This window comes from Anolis carolinensis, unplaced genomic scaffold (assembly GCF_035594765.1).
Source record: "Anolis carolinensis isolate JA03-04 unplaced genomic scaffold, rAnoCar3.1.pri scaffold_7, whole genome shotgun sequence".
Classification (NCBI taxonomy): Eukaryota; Metazoa; Chordata; class Lepidosauria; order Squamata; family Dactyloidae; genus Anolis; species Anolis carolinensis.
The window spans coordinates 2,917,889-2,935,904 of record NW_026943818.1 but is presented as its reverse complement, the minus strand read 5'-3'; the positions used below and the strand labels follow the sequence as shown (position 1 = coordinate 2,935,904).

General features: G+C 46.0%; 2 protein-coding genes across 5 annotated transcripts in view; one reads left to right on the top strand and one right to left on the bottom strand.

The window, feature by feature from the left end:
* The window catches only part of ndor1 (NADPH dependent diflavin oxidoreductase 1), a 71,453-nt gene that overhangs the window by 47,101 nt on the left and 6,336 nt on the right, over window positions 1–18,016 (top strand). The gene's annotated exons all lie outside the window — the stretch shown is intronic.
* On the bottom strand, window positions 595–7,289 carry rnf208 (ring finger protein 208). The gene is made up of 2 exons (XM_062959137.1): window positions 7,020–7,289; window positions 595–2,162 (listed from the first exon to the last, which is right to left on the bottom strand). Exon 2 carries the CDS (start codon window positions 1,596–1,598, stop codon window positions 729–731), a length of 870 nt encoding a protein of 289 aa, XP_062815207.1. The 5' UTR covers window positions 1,599–2,162; window positions 7,020–7,289; the 3' UTR covers window positions 595–728.

The following is an 18,016-nucleotide window of genomic DNA, read 5'->3' as shown; positions in this document are numbered from 1 at the left end:
TGCATCTCTGGATCTAGAATGTGTACAAAACATAGGCCCAAATTCACCTTATACTGGCATGATGTTTTTTTGCAGGTGGAAGCATTCATTCAGTCGCCAAAGCCGCCTCCTCAAGTGCAGCCCCCTCCCAACCCACAGGCACCCCAAGGAGGAGGAGGAGTGTGGCAACCACAATCTGTTTTATTGGGTGCAAAGGGCCGACGGGGAGTGTCTCTGAAAGAGCGCCCCGAAATGAGGAACGTGGAAAAGAGGAAGAGCCCACCTCCCACCCGCATCCTTTGTCCCTCGGTTCCACGGAAGAGGAGCAGAGGCAGGGGTCCGACAAGGACGTCCCTTGGCAACTGAGTCAGACCCCCAAACGGCTTGGCCACAGAGACGGAAGCTTTGGCAAATAACTTAACATATGGGCTCCCCTTTGGTTCTTGGCACAGGCCCCGCTGGCCTCTGGCTTAACCCTTCGGAGTCCCGTGGTCACGATCCTGGGAGAAAAGGGTCTGGAGGTGGAACACAGAGGGAAGCAGGGTGGCGGTGGCGGAGGAGGGGGTGTTATGGGTCTGTGCTCTTCGTCCTCTGTCCTGCACCAAGCCTCTCTCATTCCCATATTCCCCTCTTGAGCCACAGAGAGGCCCCGCATTGCGTTGCAGATTGAGTCCCGGGCTCCTCTCTGTGCAAACGGCCCCGTGGTCCAGACGGGAGAGGTGCCACGGCGGGGCCCGGCTGTCCGTGGCTCACATGATGGTGCAGGAGGAGAGCGGGTTGCGGACGTGGCAGGTGCAGGCGGCGCCGCAGTACTGGCGGAAGGTCTGGTAGCAGCTGCGGTCGGCCTCGCTGCTCCACTGGACGGGGTTCCCGGGTCCGGCCAGGGCCTCGGCGGGCAGGCGGTTGAGGATGCTGGTGTTGACGGCCAGGGCGGCCAGGCCGTAGTCGGTGAAGAGGACGGTCTCGCGCTTGCAGGTGGGGCAGGAGATGAACTTGTACTTGGGGCAGGACTCGTAGAGGATCTGCAGGCACTCCTCGCAGACCGAGTGCAGGCAGGAGAGGATGCGCGGCCGCTTGTGGGTGAAGTTGTAGCGGTGGCCGCAGGTGGGGCACTCCAGGGGCTCGCAGGGCGAGGCCGGCGGCGGAGGGGGCAGCGGCGGGGGCGGCTGCAGCGCGTACTGGTTGGCGATCACCTCGCCCGAGGGGGCGGAGCAGGAGGAGGGGGCCGGGGGCAGCGGCAGGGGCGGCGGGGGCCGGTGGAAGCAGAGGCGCTCGCCGCGCCGGGGCAGGGGGGGCGTCCGGGGGAGCCCCAGGGGGCCGGGGGGGTCCAGGGCCGGGAGGTCCCCCCCGCAGGCCTGGTTGACGATGATCTCCGGCTCGGAGGGCCAGGCCCGCTTGGCGGCCAGGGGGGGCTCGCGGCGGGGGGCCGGGGCGAAGCAGCGCGAGGAGGGCGGCCCGACCGCGACGCCCTGGCGCTCGGGGGGGAACTTCTCCGGGTGGATGATCTTCATGGCCTCCATCTTGAGCATGACCTGCTGCCCTTTCAGGCAGGACATGAGCAGGCTCTTGACATGGCTCTCGGGGGGCCGGCCGGGCTCCCCCAGCACCCCCTCCTGCATGGGGCTAGGCGGCCGCGCCGCCGTCTGCAGCAGGCCGGGCTTTGAAGCGGGCGCGGGACGTGAAGCGGCAGCGCTGGAGAACGCCCCCGGAGCCACCGCCCCCGGGGCGCATCGTGGGCCCAAGGTGGCAAAAATGGCTGCTTCCCGGGGCCGGAGGGGGAGGATGGCAGCGAGAATGGCGCTGGAGAAGGAGGCGAGGCCCCCGGGGACCGGAGGGGATCCCCAGCGGGGCCCTAGCAGCAGGGCCCCTCCAGCATCGCCGGGGCTGCGGAAACAGGCCCAAGGTGCCCAAGGGGATGAGGCACCTGCGCGGCAGGTGAGTCCCGCATGGAGCCGCCTCGAGGAGAAGGACGAGGCCCCGGGAGGATGTGCTTGGCAAATTCCTGAGTTCTGACCTCAACCTCTCTCCCACGCAGAGCAGAGTGGAGCCGAGCAGAGCGCCTTCCTCCCCTCCCGGTGCTGGTCAAGGCGCTCCGGCCGGCTGTTGGATGGTGGTCAGACGTCTAGCTCAGAAGGTGGACGTCAGTCTTAGTCTTCCTGTTGTTTGCAGCCCCCCTGGTCAGCCTGGAAAACAAAGCAAAGTGGTTTCACAGACCTGATGGTGTCTGCACCCTGCCTCAATCTAAAAGCAGTAAAAAAGAAACGTCAACAAGAGCCCGGCCATGCACCGGCTTTGGGTGGGAGGGTGCCTTGCTGGGCCCCTTCCCCGTACCAGGTTAGAGGGAGGAGGAGGAGGAGAAGGAGAACAACAACAACAACAAGTCCTGACAGAATATGTAAAGCAAAGTGAAGAACCTGCTTTGATTGAAGTCAAAAATCAGAAACTCCACAAAGCACAGCAGACAAAAAACCAGTACAAGAAAATCGCACTACAAACTAGAGCAGAATCAGTACAAGAAAACCGCACTACAAACTAGAGCTGACAGCTGGCACAAAACAACATTGCATGGAATGTTCCTTGACAAAATTGAAGGAAAAGCTGATAAGGAGAAGACCTGGCTCTGGCTCACGAATGGGACCCTGAAGAAGGAGACAGAAGGCCTGATCCTTGCAGCCCAGGAGCAAGACATCAGGACAAAGGCAATTCAGGCCAATATCGAAAAATCAGCTGTTGACCCAACAATGCAGACTGTGCAAGGAAACTGACGAAACCATGGATCATATCCTCAGCTGCTGTAAGAAAATTGCACAGACAGACTACAAACAGAGGCACAACTATGTGGCCCAAATGATTCATTGGAACTTATGCCTCAAGTACCACCTCCCAGCAGGAAAGAACTGGTGGGATCACAAACTTGCAAAAGTATTGGAAAATGAGCACGCAAAGATACTGTGGGACTTCCGAATCCAGACTGACAAAGTTCTGGAACACAACACACCGGACATCACAGTTGTGGAAAAGAAAAAGGTTTGGATCATTGATGTTGCCATCCCAGGTGAGAGTCTCATTGACAAAAACAACAGGAAAAACTCAGGACCTCAAGATTGAACTTCAAAGACTCTGGCAGAAACCAGTGCAGGTGGTCCCGGTGGTGATCGGCACACTGGGTGCCGTTCCAAAAGATCTCAGCCGGCATTTGGAAACAACAGACATTGACAAAATTACGATCTGCCAACTGCAAAATGCCACCCTGCTGAGATCTGCATGCATCATCTGAAAATACATCACACAGTCCTAGACATTTGGGAAGTGTTTGATTTGTGATTTTGTGACACGAAATCCAGCATGTCTATCTTGTTTGCTGTGTCATACAATAATAACAATAATAACAATAATAATAATCCTAGACACTTGGGAAGTGTTCGACTTAGAATTTTGTGACACGAAATCCAGCATATCTATCTTGTTTGCTGTGTCACACAATAATAATAATAATAATAATAATAATAATAATAATAATAATAATAATAATAATAATAATAATGTTTTGTTGTGCCAGCTGTCAGCTCTAGTTTGTAGTGTGGTTTTCTTGTACTGGTTTTTTGTCTGCTGTGCCTTGAGGAGTTTCTTATTTTTGACTTCAATCAAAGCAGGTTCTTCACTTTGCTTTACATATTCTGCCAATAATAATAATAATAATAATCCTAGACACTTGGGAAGTGTTCGACTTGGGATTTTGTGACACGAAATCCAGCATATCCGTCTTGTTTGCTGTGTCACCCAATAATAATAATAATAATAATAATAATAATAATAATGTTTTGTTGTGCCGGCTGTCAGCTCTAGTTTGTAGTGCGGTTTTCTTGTACTGGTTTTTTGTCTGCTGTGCTTTGAGGAGTTTCTGATTTTTGACTTCAATCAAAGCAGGTTCTTCACTTTGCTTTACATATTCTGCCAATAATAATAATAATAATAATAATAATAATCCTAGACACTTGGGAAGTGTTCGACTTGGGATTTTGTGACACAAAATCCAGCATATCCGTCTTGTTTGCTGTGTCGTACAATAAACTTTATTTATATACCGCCTTATTTCCCAGATGGGACTCAGGGCGGTTTCCAATCATAAAAACAACACATAGCCGCATAATAACACATTAACAATACAATTATACAGCACTTACACAACCTGATCAAGGGGACGGGCTTTTCCCTCTTGCCACCCCAAAGTGGACGTGTTTAATTCGGCCCCGGAGCCCTCGGACCCAGCCGGCCTTTTCTGGAGAAGAAGCTGCTGGAGTTACGAAACCGGCCCCGCAGGAAGGAAGCGGATGCTCCAGCACTCGGCACACACATGCACACACACATCGGCCCCAAACTGAGCGAGGGCAGGCAGCCCCTGAGCATATGCAGAGCGGCCTCAAGTACGATCCCCTCCCTGCAGGGCTCTATCTAATCTGCAAGGGAGCTCTCCAGGGTCCTGGATCCATGCAAAGGCCCAGGATGGAGTTTAGCTCCATTTGCTCAAGTTCCCTTTTCGAAACGAGAGCTGCTTCTGAGTCACGGAGGACTCACAGAATCCGAGTCCGGGCGGGCCATCCGGTCCAACCCCATTCTGCTAAGAAGCAGGAAAATCTCATTCAAAGCACCCCCGACAGATGGCCATCCAGCCTCTGTTTAAGATCCTCCACCACACTCCAGGGCAGAGAATCATTGAATCATAGAATAGCAGAGTTGGAAGAGACCTCATGGGCCATCCAGTCCAACCCTCTGCCAAGAAGCAGGAAATCGCATTCAAAGCAATTCAGAGAGTTCCACTGCTGAACAGCTCTCTCTCTCTCACAGTGAGGACGTTCTTCCTCATGTTCAGGTGGAATCTCCTTGCTTTTCTGTAGTTCCATTGCGTCCTAGTCTCCAGAGCAGCTCCCTCCTCCCTATGTCTTCCCCTCACGTATTTATATCATGTCTCCTCTCAGCCTTCTTTTCTGCAGGCTAAACATGCCCAGCTCTTTAAGCCACTCCTCATAGGGGTTGTTCTCCAGACCCTTGATCCTTTGAGACAGCACTACGTTAGAATATAGAATAAAAATATAATAAATAGTACTGTTGCACTTGGGCAACAAGACTACTCTTGATGCAGCCTAGAATCACATTGGCCTTTTTTGCTGCTACATGACAGTCTCGGCTCAGGTTTGGTTTTATGATAATGACAACGACAATATAAATAATAATATGCTGCACTGTATTAGAATAATAATATAATAAATAGTACCGTTGCACTTGTTGTGGGCATTAAGACTACTCTTGCTGCAGCCTAGAATCACATTGGCCTTTTTTGCTGCTGCATGTCAGTCTCGGCTCAGGTTTAGTTTATGATAATGACAACAATAATATAAATAATAATACGTTGCACTATGTTAGAATACATTAGAATAATAATCTAATAAATAGTACCATTGCACTCGTTGCGGGCATTAAGACTACTCTTGCTGCAGCCTAGAATCACATTGGCCTTTTTTGCTGCTGCGTGACAGTCTTGGCTCAGGTTCGGTTTATGATAATGACAACAATAATATAAATAATAATATGCTGCACTGTATTAGAATAATAATATAATAAATAGTACCGTTGCACTTGTTGTGGGCATTAAGTCTACTCTTGATACAGCTTAGAATAATAGTAAAATAAATAGTACTGTTGCACTTGTTGTGGGCATTAGACTACTCTTGATGCAGCCTAGAATCACATTGGCCTTTTTTGCTGCTGCATGACAATCTCGGCTCTGGTTCAGTTTACTATCATGGTGGTAATATAAATAATAACAGACGGCACTATGTTAGGATAATAATATAATAATAGTCCTGTTGCACTTGTTGTGGACATTAAGACTCCTCTTGATGCAGCCTAGAATCACATTGGCCTTTTTTGCTGCTGTACAACAGTCTCGACTCGGGTTCGGTTTATGATAATGACAGCAATAATATAAATTATAATATGCTTCAGTTTATGATCATGGCAGTAATATAAATAATAACATATGGCACTATATTAGAATCATAATAAAATAAATAGTCCTGTTGCACTTGTTGTGGACATTAGACTACTCTTGATGCAGCCTAGAATCACACTGGCCTTTTTTGCTGCTGCGTGACAGTCTTGGCTCAGGTTCGGTTTATGATAATGACAACAAATAATATAAATAATAACAGACGACAATAATATAAATAATAATAGATGGCTCTATGTTAGGATAATAATATAATGAATAATCCTGTTGCACTTGTTGTGGACATTAAGACTACTCTGGATGCAGCCTAGAATCACACTGGCCTTTTTTGCTGCTGCGTGACAGTCTGGGCTCGGGTTCGGTTTACGATAATGACAACAATAATATAAATAATAATATGCTGCACTATATTAGAATAATAATAGTACCGTTGCAATTATTGTGGACATTAGACTACTCTTGATGCAGCCTAGAATCACATTGGCCTTTTTTGCTGCTGCATGACAGTCTTGGCTCAGGTTCCGTTTATGATCATGGTGGTAATATAAATAATAACAGATGGCAATAATATAAATAATAATAGACAGCACTATGTTAGGATAATAATATAATAAATAGTCCTGTTGCACTTGTTTTGGACATTAAGACTACTCTTGATGCAGCCTAGAATCACATTGGCCTTTTTTGCTGCTGCTGCGGGTTCGGTTTACGATAATGACAACGATAATAAGAATATAGAATAATAATATAATAAATAGTACTGTTGCACTTGAGCAGGCAAGGGCAAACTTGGGCCCTCCAGGGGGTTTGGACTACAACTCCCACCATTCCTAACAGCCTATCGGCTGTTAGGAATGGTGGGAGTTGTAGTCCAAACCCCCTGGAGGGCCCAAGTTTGCCCTTGCCTGCTCTAGGGTCGAGAAAGGTCATGCAAGCAACCCCCCCCCCCCCCCATGTTTTCTTCCTCTAAAAATAGATGCCATGCAAAGGCAGGGTCCCAAGAGTCTCCCATGCCCCTCCCTTTCCAGCTCACCTGCCAATCATCTCCTTCCAGGAGGAGGATGCTGCAGGAGGATGCTCAATGCAGGCCTCGGTCTCGCAAGGCCAGGGACGAGGATGGTGGGGCTCTTCCCGCCGCCGAGCGCCCCCCCTCCGCTGCCGTTCCCACCCCCCTGGGCGCCCCCCTCCGCGCCCCCTCTGCCTCCCAATCTGTCAATCTCCAGGGCTCTCGCCTCCGTTCCTTTCCGCAGTCGGCGCAGCAGCAGCACTGCAGTGCCCTCCGCCGCGCCTCCCTCCTTTCTCTGCAAAAGCCCAGGGGCGGGGGAGAAAGGCAGGGAAGAGCCTCCGCCGGGTCCTAGCGCCCGCCCGATTCTCCCCTCTGCCTCCATGGAGATGGTCCTTGGGATAGAAGCCTGGATTTGGATAAGATATAGGCATGTATATGATACATAGAGAATCCTAGAATCAGAAGAAACCCCAAAGGCCATCCAGTCCAACCCCCTTCTGCCAGAAAGCAAGGCGCCATCCAATCCCTCCCGACAGATGGCCTTCCATCAATAAAAATGATTGAGATAGATACGTGTACATGATATATAGAAAATCCTAGAGTCGAAAGGGACCCCAAAGGCCATCCAGTCCAACCCCCTTCTGCCAGAAAGCAAGGCGCCATCCAAACCCTCCCGACAGATGGCCATCCAGCTACATAATAAATATGATGACATATTATCTATTTGGCATAGAATCCTAGACTATGATATATAGGGAATCTTAGAGTCAGAAGGGACCCCAAAGGCCATCCAATCCAACCCCCTTCTGCCAGAAAGCAAGGCACCATCCAAGCCCTCCCGACAGATGGCCTTCCAGCCACATAATAAACATGACATATTATGTATTTGGTATAGTATCCTTGATTTGGATAAATGCATGTGAGTCGGAAGGGACCCCAAAGGCCACCCAGTCCAACCCCCTTCTGCCAGAAAGCAAGGCGCCATCCAAACCCTCCCGACAGATGGCCTTCCAACCACATAATAAATATGATGACATATTATCTATTTGGCATAGAATCCTAGACTATGATATATAGGGAATCTTAGAGTCAGAAGAGACCCCAAAGGCCATCCAGTCCAACCCCCTTCTGCCAGAAAGCAGGGCACCATCCAAACCCTCCCGACAGATGGCCATCCAGCTACATAATAAATATGATGACATATTATCTATTTGGCATAGAATCCTAGACTATGATATATAGGGAATCCTAGAGTTGGAAGGGACCCCAAAGGCCATCCAGTCCAACCTCCTTCTGCCAGAAAGCAAGGCACCATCCAACCCTCCCGACAGATGGCCATCCAGCTACATAATAAATATGATGACATATTATCTATTTGGCATAGAATCCTAGACTATGATATATAGGGAATCTTAGAGTCAGAAGGGACCCCAAAGGCCATCCAGTCCAACCCCCTTCTGCCAGAAAGCAAGGCGCCATCCAAACCCTCCCGACAGATGGCCTTCCAACCACATCTATATCTATAAAAGGCTTTTGGCATCACGGCGACTCACAAAACAACAAAACCCAACACCGCCCAAACTCTAAAATTGGCAACACAATCCATCATCCCTGCCTCCAGTAAGATACAACATAATCACACAAAAAACACAATCACAACACCAAAAAAGGCCAAAACCCACAACAGGCAATGTACGCATGCGCGCGGAATATATATGATGATTATTATTGGGTTCCTGAAAACCATCAAAATGAACAAAACCTGGCAGCCCCCATTTTAAAAAGTCTACAATCTGGACAGTAAATAAAAAACAACACTCTGAAAATAAGGGTACTCCAGACAGGAAACAACCAGAGCCAGCTAACACCTCCCAACAAAGGATTCCCCCAGGGAGGAAACAACCACGCTTTGAAGCTGCAAGCCCATTCAGTGCTAATCAAGGTGACTAATTACAACATTCATACTTGCCTCCACAAACAAAAACCCACTTAGGACAACACCACAGCAATGTGTGGCCGGGCACAGCTAGTAATAAATATGATGACATATTATCTATTTGGCATAGAATCCTAGACTATGATATATAGGGAATCTTAGAGTCAGAAGAGACCCCAAAGGCCATCCAGTCCAACCCCCTTCTGCCAGAAAGCAGGGCACCATCCAAACCCTCCCGACAGATGGCCATCCAGCTACATAATAAATATGATGACATATTATCTATTTGGCATAGAATCCTAGACTATGATATATAAGGAATCTTAGAGTCAGAAGAAACCCCAAAGGCCATCCAGTCCAACCCCCTTCTGCCAGAAAGCAAGGCGCCATCCAAACCCTCCCGACAGATGGCCATCCAGCTACATAATAAATATGATGACATATTATCTATTTGGCATAGAATCCTAGACTATGATATATAGGGAATCTTAGAGTCAGAAGAGACCCCAAAGGCCATCCAGTCCAACCCCCTTCTGCCAGAAAGCAGGGCACCATCCAAACCCTCCCGACAGATGGCCTTCCAGCCACATAATAAACATGACATATTATGTATTTGGTATAGTATCCTTGATTTGGATAAATGCATGTGAGTCGGAAGGGACCCCAAAGGCCACCCAGTCCAACCCCCTTCTGCCAGAAAGCAAGGCGCCATCCAAACCCTCCCGACAGATGGCCTTCCAACCACATAATAAATATGATGACATATTATCTATTTGGCATAGAATCCTAGACTATGATATATAGGGAATCTTAGAGTCAGAAGAGACCCCAAAGGCCATCCAGTCCAACCCCCTTCTGCCAGAAAGCAGGGCACCATCCAAACCCTCCCGACAGATGGCCATCCAGCTACATAATAAATATGATGACATATTATCTATTTGGCATAGAATCCTAGACTATGATATATAGGGAATCCTAGAGTTGGAAGGGACCCCAAAGGCCATCCAGTCCAACCTCCTTCTGCCAGAAAGCAAGGCACCATCCAACCCTCCCGACAGATGGCCATCCAGCTACATAATAAATATGATGACATATTATCTATTTGGCATAGAATCCTAGACTATGATATATAGGGAATCTTAGAGTCAGAAGGGACCCCAAAGGCCATCCAGTCCAACCCCCTTCTGCCAGAAAGCAAGGCGCCATCCAAACCCTCCCGACAGATGGCCTTCCAACCACATCTATATCTATAAAAGGCTTTTGGCATCACGGCGACTCACAAAACAACAAAACCCAACACCGCCCAAACTCTAAAATTGGCAACACAATCCATCATCCCTGCCTCCAGTAAGATACAACATAATCACACAAAAAACACAATCACAACACCAAAAAAGGCCAAAACCCACAACAGGCAATGTACGCATGCGCGCGGAATATATATGATGATTATTATTGGGTTCCTGAAAACCATCAAAATGAACAAAACCTGGCAGCCCCCATTTTAAAAAGTCTACAATCTGGACAGTAAATAAAAAACAACACTCTGAAAATAAGGGTACTCCAGACAGGAAACAACCAGAGCCAGCTAACACCTCCCAACAAAGGATTCCCCCAGGGAGGAAACAACCACGCTTTGAAGCTGCAAGCCCATTCAGTGCTAATCAAGGTGACTAATTACAACATTCATACTTGCCTCCACAAACAAAAACCCACTTAGGACAACACCACAGCAATGTGTGGCCGGGCACAGCTAGTAATAAATATGATGACATATTATCTATTTGGCATAGAATCCTAGACTATGATATATAGGGAATCTTAGAGTCAGAAGAGACCCCAAAGGCCATCCAGTCCAACCCCCTTCTGCCAGAAAGCAGGGCACCATCCAAACCCTCCCGACAGATGGCCATCCAGCTACATAATAAATATGATGACATATTATCTATTTGGCATAGAATCCTAGACTATGATATATAAGGAATCTTAGAGTCAGAAGAAACCCCAAAGGCCATCCAGTCCAACCCCCTTCTGCCAGAAAGCAAGGCGCCATCCAAACCCTCCCGACAGATGGCCATCCAGCTACATAATAAATATGATGACATATTATCTATTTGGCATAGAATCCTAGACTATGATATATAAGGAATCTTAGAGTCAGAAGAAACCCCAAAGGCCATCCAGTCCAACCCCCTTCTGCCAGAAAGCAAGGCGCCATCCAAACCCTCCCGACAGATGGCCTTCCAACCACATAATAAATATGATGACATATTATCTATTTGGCATAGAATCCTAGACTATGATATATAGGGAATCTTAGAGTCAGAAGGGACCCCAAAGGCCATCCAGTCCAACCCCCTTCTGCCAGAAAGCAAGGCACCATCCAAGCCCTCCTGACAGATGGCCTTCCAGCCACATAATAAACATGACATATTATGTATTTGGTATAGTATCCTTGATTTGGATAAGATATATGCATGTGAGTCGGAAGGGACCCCAAAGGCCATCCAGTCCAACCCCCTTCTGCCAGAAAGCAAGGCACCATCCAAGCCCTCCTGACAGATGGCCTTCCAGCCACATAATAAACATGACATATTATGTATTTGGTATAGTATCCTTGATTTGGATAAGATATATGCATGTGAGTCGGAAGGGACCCCAAAGGCCATCCAGTCCAACCCCCTTCTGCCAGAAAGCAAGGCACCATCCAAGCCCTCCTGACAGATGGCCTTCCAGCCACATAATAAACATGACATATTATGTATTTGGTATAGTATCCTTGATTTGGATAAGATATATGCATGTGAGTCGGAAGGGACCCCAAAGGCCATCCAGTCCAACCCCCTTCTGCCAGAAAGCAGGGCACCATCCAAACCCTCCCGACAGATGGCCATCCAGCTACATAATAAATATGATGACATATTATCTATTTGGCATAGAATCCTAGACTATGATATATAGGGAATCTTAGAGTCAGAAGGGACCCCAAAGGCCATCCAGTCCAACCCCCTTCTGCCAGAAAGCAAGGCGCCATCCAAACCCTCCCGACAGATGGCCTTCCAACCACATAATAAATATGATGACATATTATCTATTTGGCATAGAATTCTAGACTATGATATATAGGGAATCTTAGAGTCAGAAGGGACCCCAAAGGCCACCCAGTCCAACCCCCTTCTGCCAGAAAGCAAGGCGCCATCCAAACCCTCCCGACAGATGGCCTTCCAACCACATAATAAATATGATGACATATTATCTATTTGGCATAGAATCCTAGACTATGATATATAAGGAATCTTAGAGTCAGAAGGGACCCCAAAGGCCACCCAGTCCAACCCCCTTCTGCCAGAAAGCAAGGCGCCATCCAAACCCTCCCGACAGATGGCCATCCAGCTACATAATAAATATGATGACATATTATCTATTTGGCATAGAATCCTAGACTATGATATATAGGGAATCTTAGAGTCAGAAGAGACCCCAAAGGCCATCCAGTCCAACCCCCTTCTTCCAGAAAGCAAGGCGCCATCCAAGCCCTCCTGACAGATGGCCTTCCAGCCACATAATAAACATGACATATTATGTATTTGGTATAGTATCCTTGATTTGGATAAGATATATGCATGTGAGTCGGAAGGGACCCCAAAGGCCATCCAGTCCAACCCCCTTCTGCCAGAAAGCAAGGCACCATCCAAGCCCTCCTGACAGATGGCCTTCCAGCCACATAATAAACATGACATATTATGTATTTGGTATAGTATCCTTGATTTGGATAAGATATATGAATGTGAGTCGGAAGGGACCCCAAAGGCCATCCAGTCCAACCCCCTTCTGCCAGAAAGCAGGGCACCATCCAAACCCTCCCGACAGATGGCCATCCAGCTACATAATAAATATGATGACATATTATCTATTTGGCATAGAATCCTAGACTATGATATATAGGGAATCCTAGAGTCAGAAGGGACCCCAAAGGCCATCCAGTCCAACCCCCTTCTGCCAGAAAGCAAGGCACCATCCAAACCCTCCCGACAGATGGCCATCCAGCCACATAATATACATGACATATTATATATTTGGCATAGAATCCTAGACTATGATATACAGGGAATCTTAGAGTCAGAAGAGACCCCAAAGACCATCCAATCCAACCCCCTTCTGCCAGAAAGCAGGGCACCATCCAAGCCCTCCCAATAGATGGCCTTCCAGTCATAGAAATTATTGAGATATATACGTGTACATGATATATAGAGAATCCTAGAATCAAAAGGGGACCCAAAGCCCATCCAGTCCAACCCCCTTCTGCCAGAAAGCAAGGCACCATCCAAACCCTCCCGACAGATAGCCTTCCAGCCACATAATAGCCATGACATATTATGTATTTGGTATAGAATCCCAGATTTGGATAAGATATATGCATGTATATAATACATAAAGAATCCTAGAGTCAGAAGGGACCCCAAAAGCACCATCCAAACCCTCCCAACAGATGGCCTTCCAGCAACATATATATAGAATCCTAGATTTGGATAAGATATATGCATTTATATGATACATAGAGAATCCTAGAGTCGGAAGGGATCCCAAGGGCCATCCAGTCCAACCCCCTTCTGCCAGAAAGCAAGGACCATCCAAGCCCTCCTGACAGATGGCCTTCCAGCCACATAATAAACATGACATATTATGTATTTGGTATAGAATCCTATATTTGGATAATATATATGCATTTATATGATACATAAAGAATCCTAGAGTCAAAAGAGACCCCCAAAGGCCATCCAGTCCAACCCCTTCTGCCAGAAAGCAAGGCAGATTATAATTGTATTGGACATTAAGACTATTATAATTGTATATTTATATTACATGCAATATTGCTAATAATATTGCAATATAGTTGTATAATATAATATATTGTATGTATATATACTTGTAAACCTTCCTGAGTCCAAATAAATAAATGTCGCAAATAAATAAAGGCACCATCCAAGCCCTCCTGACAGATGGCCTTCCAGCCACATAGTAATGACATATTATGTATTTGGTATAGAAGCCTTAAATTTGGATAAGATATATGCATGTATATAATACATAGAGAATCCTAGAGTCGAAAGAGACCCCCAAAGACCATCCAACCCAACCCCCTAATGCCAGGCAGGAAGGCGCCATCCAATCCCTCCCGACAGATGGCCTTCCATCAATAAAAATGATTGAGATAGATACGTGTACATGATATATAGAAAATCCTAGAGTCGAAAGGGACCCCAAAGGCCATCCAGTCCAAACCTCTTCTGCCAGAAATCAAGTCACCATCCAAGCCCTCCTGACAGATGGCCATCCAGCCACATAATAAATATGATGACATATTATCTATTTGGCATAGAATCCTAGACTATGATATTTAGGGAATCCTAGAGTCGGAAGGGACCCCAAAGGCCATCCAGTCCAACACCCTTCTGCCAGAAAGCAAGGCACCATCCAAGCCCTCCCGACAGATGGCCTTCCAGCTATAGAAACAATCGAGATATATAGATATGATTGTGATATATACATGTATATGATAAATAGAGAATCCTAGAGTCGAAAGGGACCCCAAAAGCCATCCAGTCCAACCTCCTTCTGCCAGAAAGCAGGGCACTATCCAGTCCCTCCCAAAAGATGGCCTTCCAGCCATAGATACGATTGAGATATATAAGTGTACATGATATATAGAGAATCCTAGAGTCAAAAGAGACTCCCAAGGGCCATCCAATCCAACCCCCTTCTGTCAGAAAGCAAGACACCATCCAAGCCCTCCCAACAGATGGCCAGCCAGCCATAGGTATGATTGAGAGATGATGGATAGATAGATATGATAGAGGGAAATGTATCCAGCCATATTATGACTGAGAGAGAGATGACAGATAAATATATCATAGATACATTATAGAGCTGGAAGAGATCTGAAAGGCCATCCAGTCCGATTCCATTCCATCATGGAAGACACTATCAAAGCCCTCCTGACAGATGACCATCCAGCCATAACGATGATTAGGAGAGAGATGACCAATAGATGTATTATTGTATCCCAAAGGCCATCCAGTCCAATCCCATGACACCATCAAAGCCCTCCTGACAGATGGCCAGCCTGCCATAGATATATTAGCCACGACAGTGAGAGAGGATAGATATGATTGAGAGGGATTTGTGCTTGGAAACAGGGCCCAGCACCCGCACCGGGCTCCACTTCTCCCCCCAAAAAATGTCCCTCCGGACCAGTCTTACCTGTTTTTCTGAGCAAACAGGGCCCGGAAAGGGACATCCGCATGCTCTTTCCACCGTTTCCCCCATTTTCCACGCAACCCTTGGCCTTGTTTCCTCGAAGAACCAGTCGGCTTTGGTTTTCGGGGCAAAAGGTTTCCCACTTGGGGCAGAAAAGCAGGAGGAAGGGCAGGCGAGAGGCCTCTGAACTGGTTTGCACCAAATGCAAGCAAGAGGTGGCGTGGAAAGGAGCAAGGGTCAGGGAACAAGCCCTGTGAGGAGTGGCTTAAAGAGCCGGGCGTGTTTAGCCTGCAAAGCGCCATGCCCGCGCTCCCTGGGCCACTCAAGAGCAGAGCTTTATTTATCTGACAGCGGAGTTGGCACTTGGTGACGCAGAGGCAGCCGAAAGGGATGCGGGCAAAAATAGCAAGGAAGAGGCCTGGCAGGAAGGAGCGCCAGCACGGGGAGGATGGCACAGGCAACAAGGGGAGGGGTAGAGTGGCCTCCCTGGGGTCCCTGTGCTGCCACAACCCCCGGCAGAGCCTCTGCATCCTCCCTGCTCAGTGGCAGTCTACCAGAGGCGAGGAAAGGATGCCTGTGTTGAACAAGGAGGCTCTACTGAGCTGCACAGAATCATAAAAGGGACCCCACAAAGCCCACCCAGTCCAACCACTTCTGCCAGGCAGGAGGCACCATCCAAACCCTCCCAACAGATGGCCATACAGCCATAGATATGATAGATAGATAGATAGATAGATAGATAGATAGATAGATAGATAGATAGATAGACGGACAGATATATGATTGCTTCTTTTTCGTGTCAGAAGCAACGCTTCTGGAGTGAGAGAATTGGCCGTCTGCAAGGACTTTGCCCAGGGGACACCTGGATGTTTTTGATGTTTTGTGGGAGGCTTCTCTCATGTCCCCGCATGGAGCTGGAGCTGATAGAGGGAGCTCATCCGCGCTCTCCCCGGGTGGGATTTGAACCTGGCAGCTTTCAGGTCAGCAACCCAACCTTCAAGTCACAAGGCTTTTATCCCCTAGGCCATTGGAGGCTCCATATGATTGCTATATAGATAGATACGAAGATAGATACGTAGATAAATAGACAGGGGGGATTGCTATATAAATATGTAGACAGACAGATATGATTGCTAGATAGATAGATAGATAGATAGATAGATAGATAGATAGATAGATAAATAGGATTGCTATGTAGATAGATAATAGACAGATGGACATGACAGATAGATAGATAGATAGATAGATAGATAGATAGATAGATAGATAGATAGATAGATAGATAGATAGATAGATAGGATTGCTATGTAGATAGATAATAGACAGATGGACATGACAGATAGATAGATAGATAGATAGATAGATAGATAGATAGATAGATAGATAGATAGATAGATAGATAGATAGATAGGATTGCTATGTAGATAGATAATAGACAGATGGACATGACTGATAGATAGATAGATAGATAGATAGATAGATAGATAGATAGATAGATAGATAGATAGATATGATTGCTATGTAGATAGATAATAGACAGATGGACATGACTGATAGATAGATAGATAGATAGATAGATAGATAGATAGATAGATAGATAGATAGATAGATAGATAGATATGATTGCTATATAGATAGATAATAGACAGATGGACATGACTGATAGATAGATAGATAGATAGATAGATAGATAGATAGATAGATAGATAGATATGATTGCTATATAGATAGATAATAGACAGATGGACATGACTGCTAGATAGATAGATAGATAGATAGATAGATAGATAGATAGATAGATAGATAGATAGATAGATAGATAGATATGATTGCTATGTAGATAGATAATAGACAGATGGACATGACTGCTAGATAGATAGATAGATAGATAGATAGATAGATAGATAGATAGATAGATAGATAGATAGATATGATTGCTATATAGATAGATAATAGACAGATGGACATGACTGATAGATAGATAGATAGATAGATAGATAGATAGATATGATTGCTATGTAGATAGATAATAGACAGATGGACATGACTGCTAGATAGATAGATAGATAGATAGATAGATAGATAGATAGATAGATAGATAGATAGATAGATAGATAGATATGATTGCTATATAGATAGATAGACGGACAGAGATATATGATTGCTATATAGATAGATATGAAGATAGATACGTAGATAAATAGATAGATAGGTGGGATTGCTATATAGATATGTAGACAGACATTGACATGACTGCTAGATAGATAGATAATAGATAGATAGATAGATAGATATGATTGCTATATAGATAGATAATAGACAGACAGACAGATATGATTGCTGTATAGATAGCTACCTAGATCAATAGACAGATAGACAGATAGATGGACATGATTGCTATATAGATAGATATTTAGACAGAGAGACAGATATGATTGCTTTATAGATAGATATATTTATATAAATAGATATGAAAGCTATAGATATATAGATAGATAGACATGATTGTATATAGATAGATAGATAGATAGATAGATAGATAGATAGATAGATAGATAGAGTTGACAGATAGATGGATAGATTAGATAGATAGATAGATAGATAGATAGATAGATGGACAGAACAGACAGACAGACAGAATTGATGATAGATGATAGATAGGCAGACAGACAAGATAGAGAGACAGAATAGATGGTAGATAGATAGATAGATAGATAGATAGATAGATAGATAGATAGATAGATAGATATTACATATATACAGTAGAGTCTCACTTATCCAACACTCGCTTATCCAACATTCTGGATTATCCAAGGCATTTTTGTAGTCA

Coding starts and splice junctions, on each gene's coding strand:
- rnf208 (XM_062959137.1), bottom strand. CDS start 1,598: ATGCAGGAGGGGGTGCTGGGGGAGCCCGGCCGGCCCCCCGAGAGCCAT.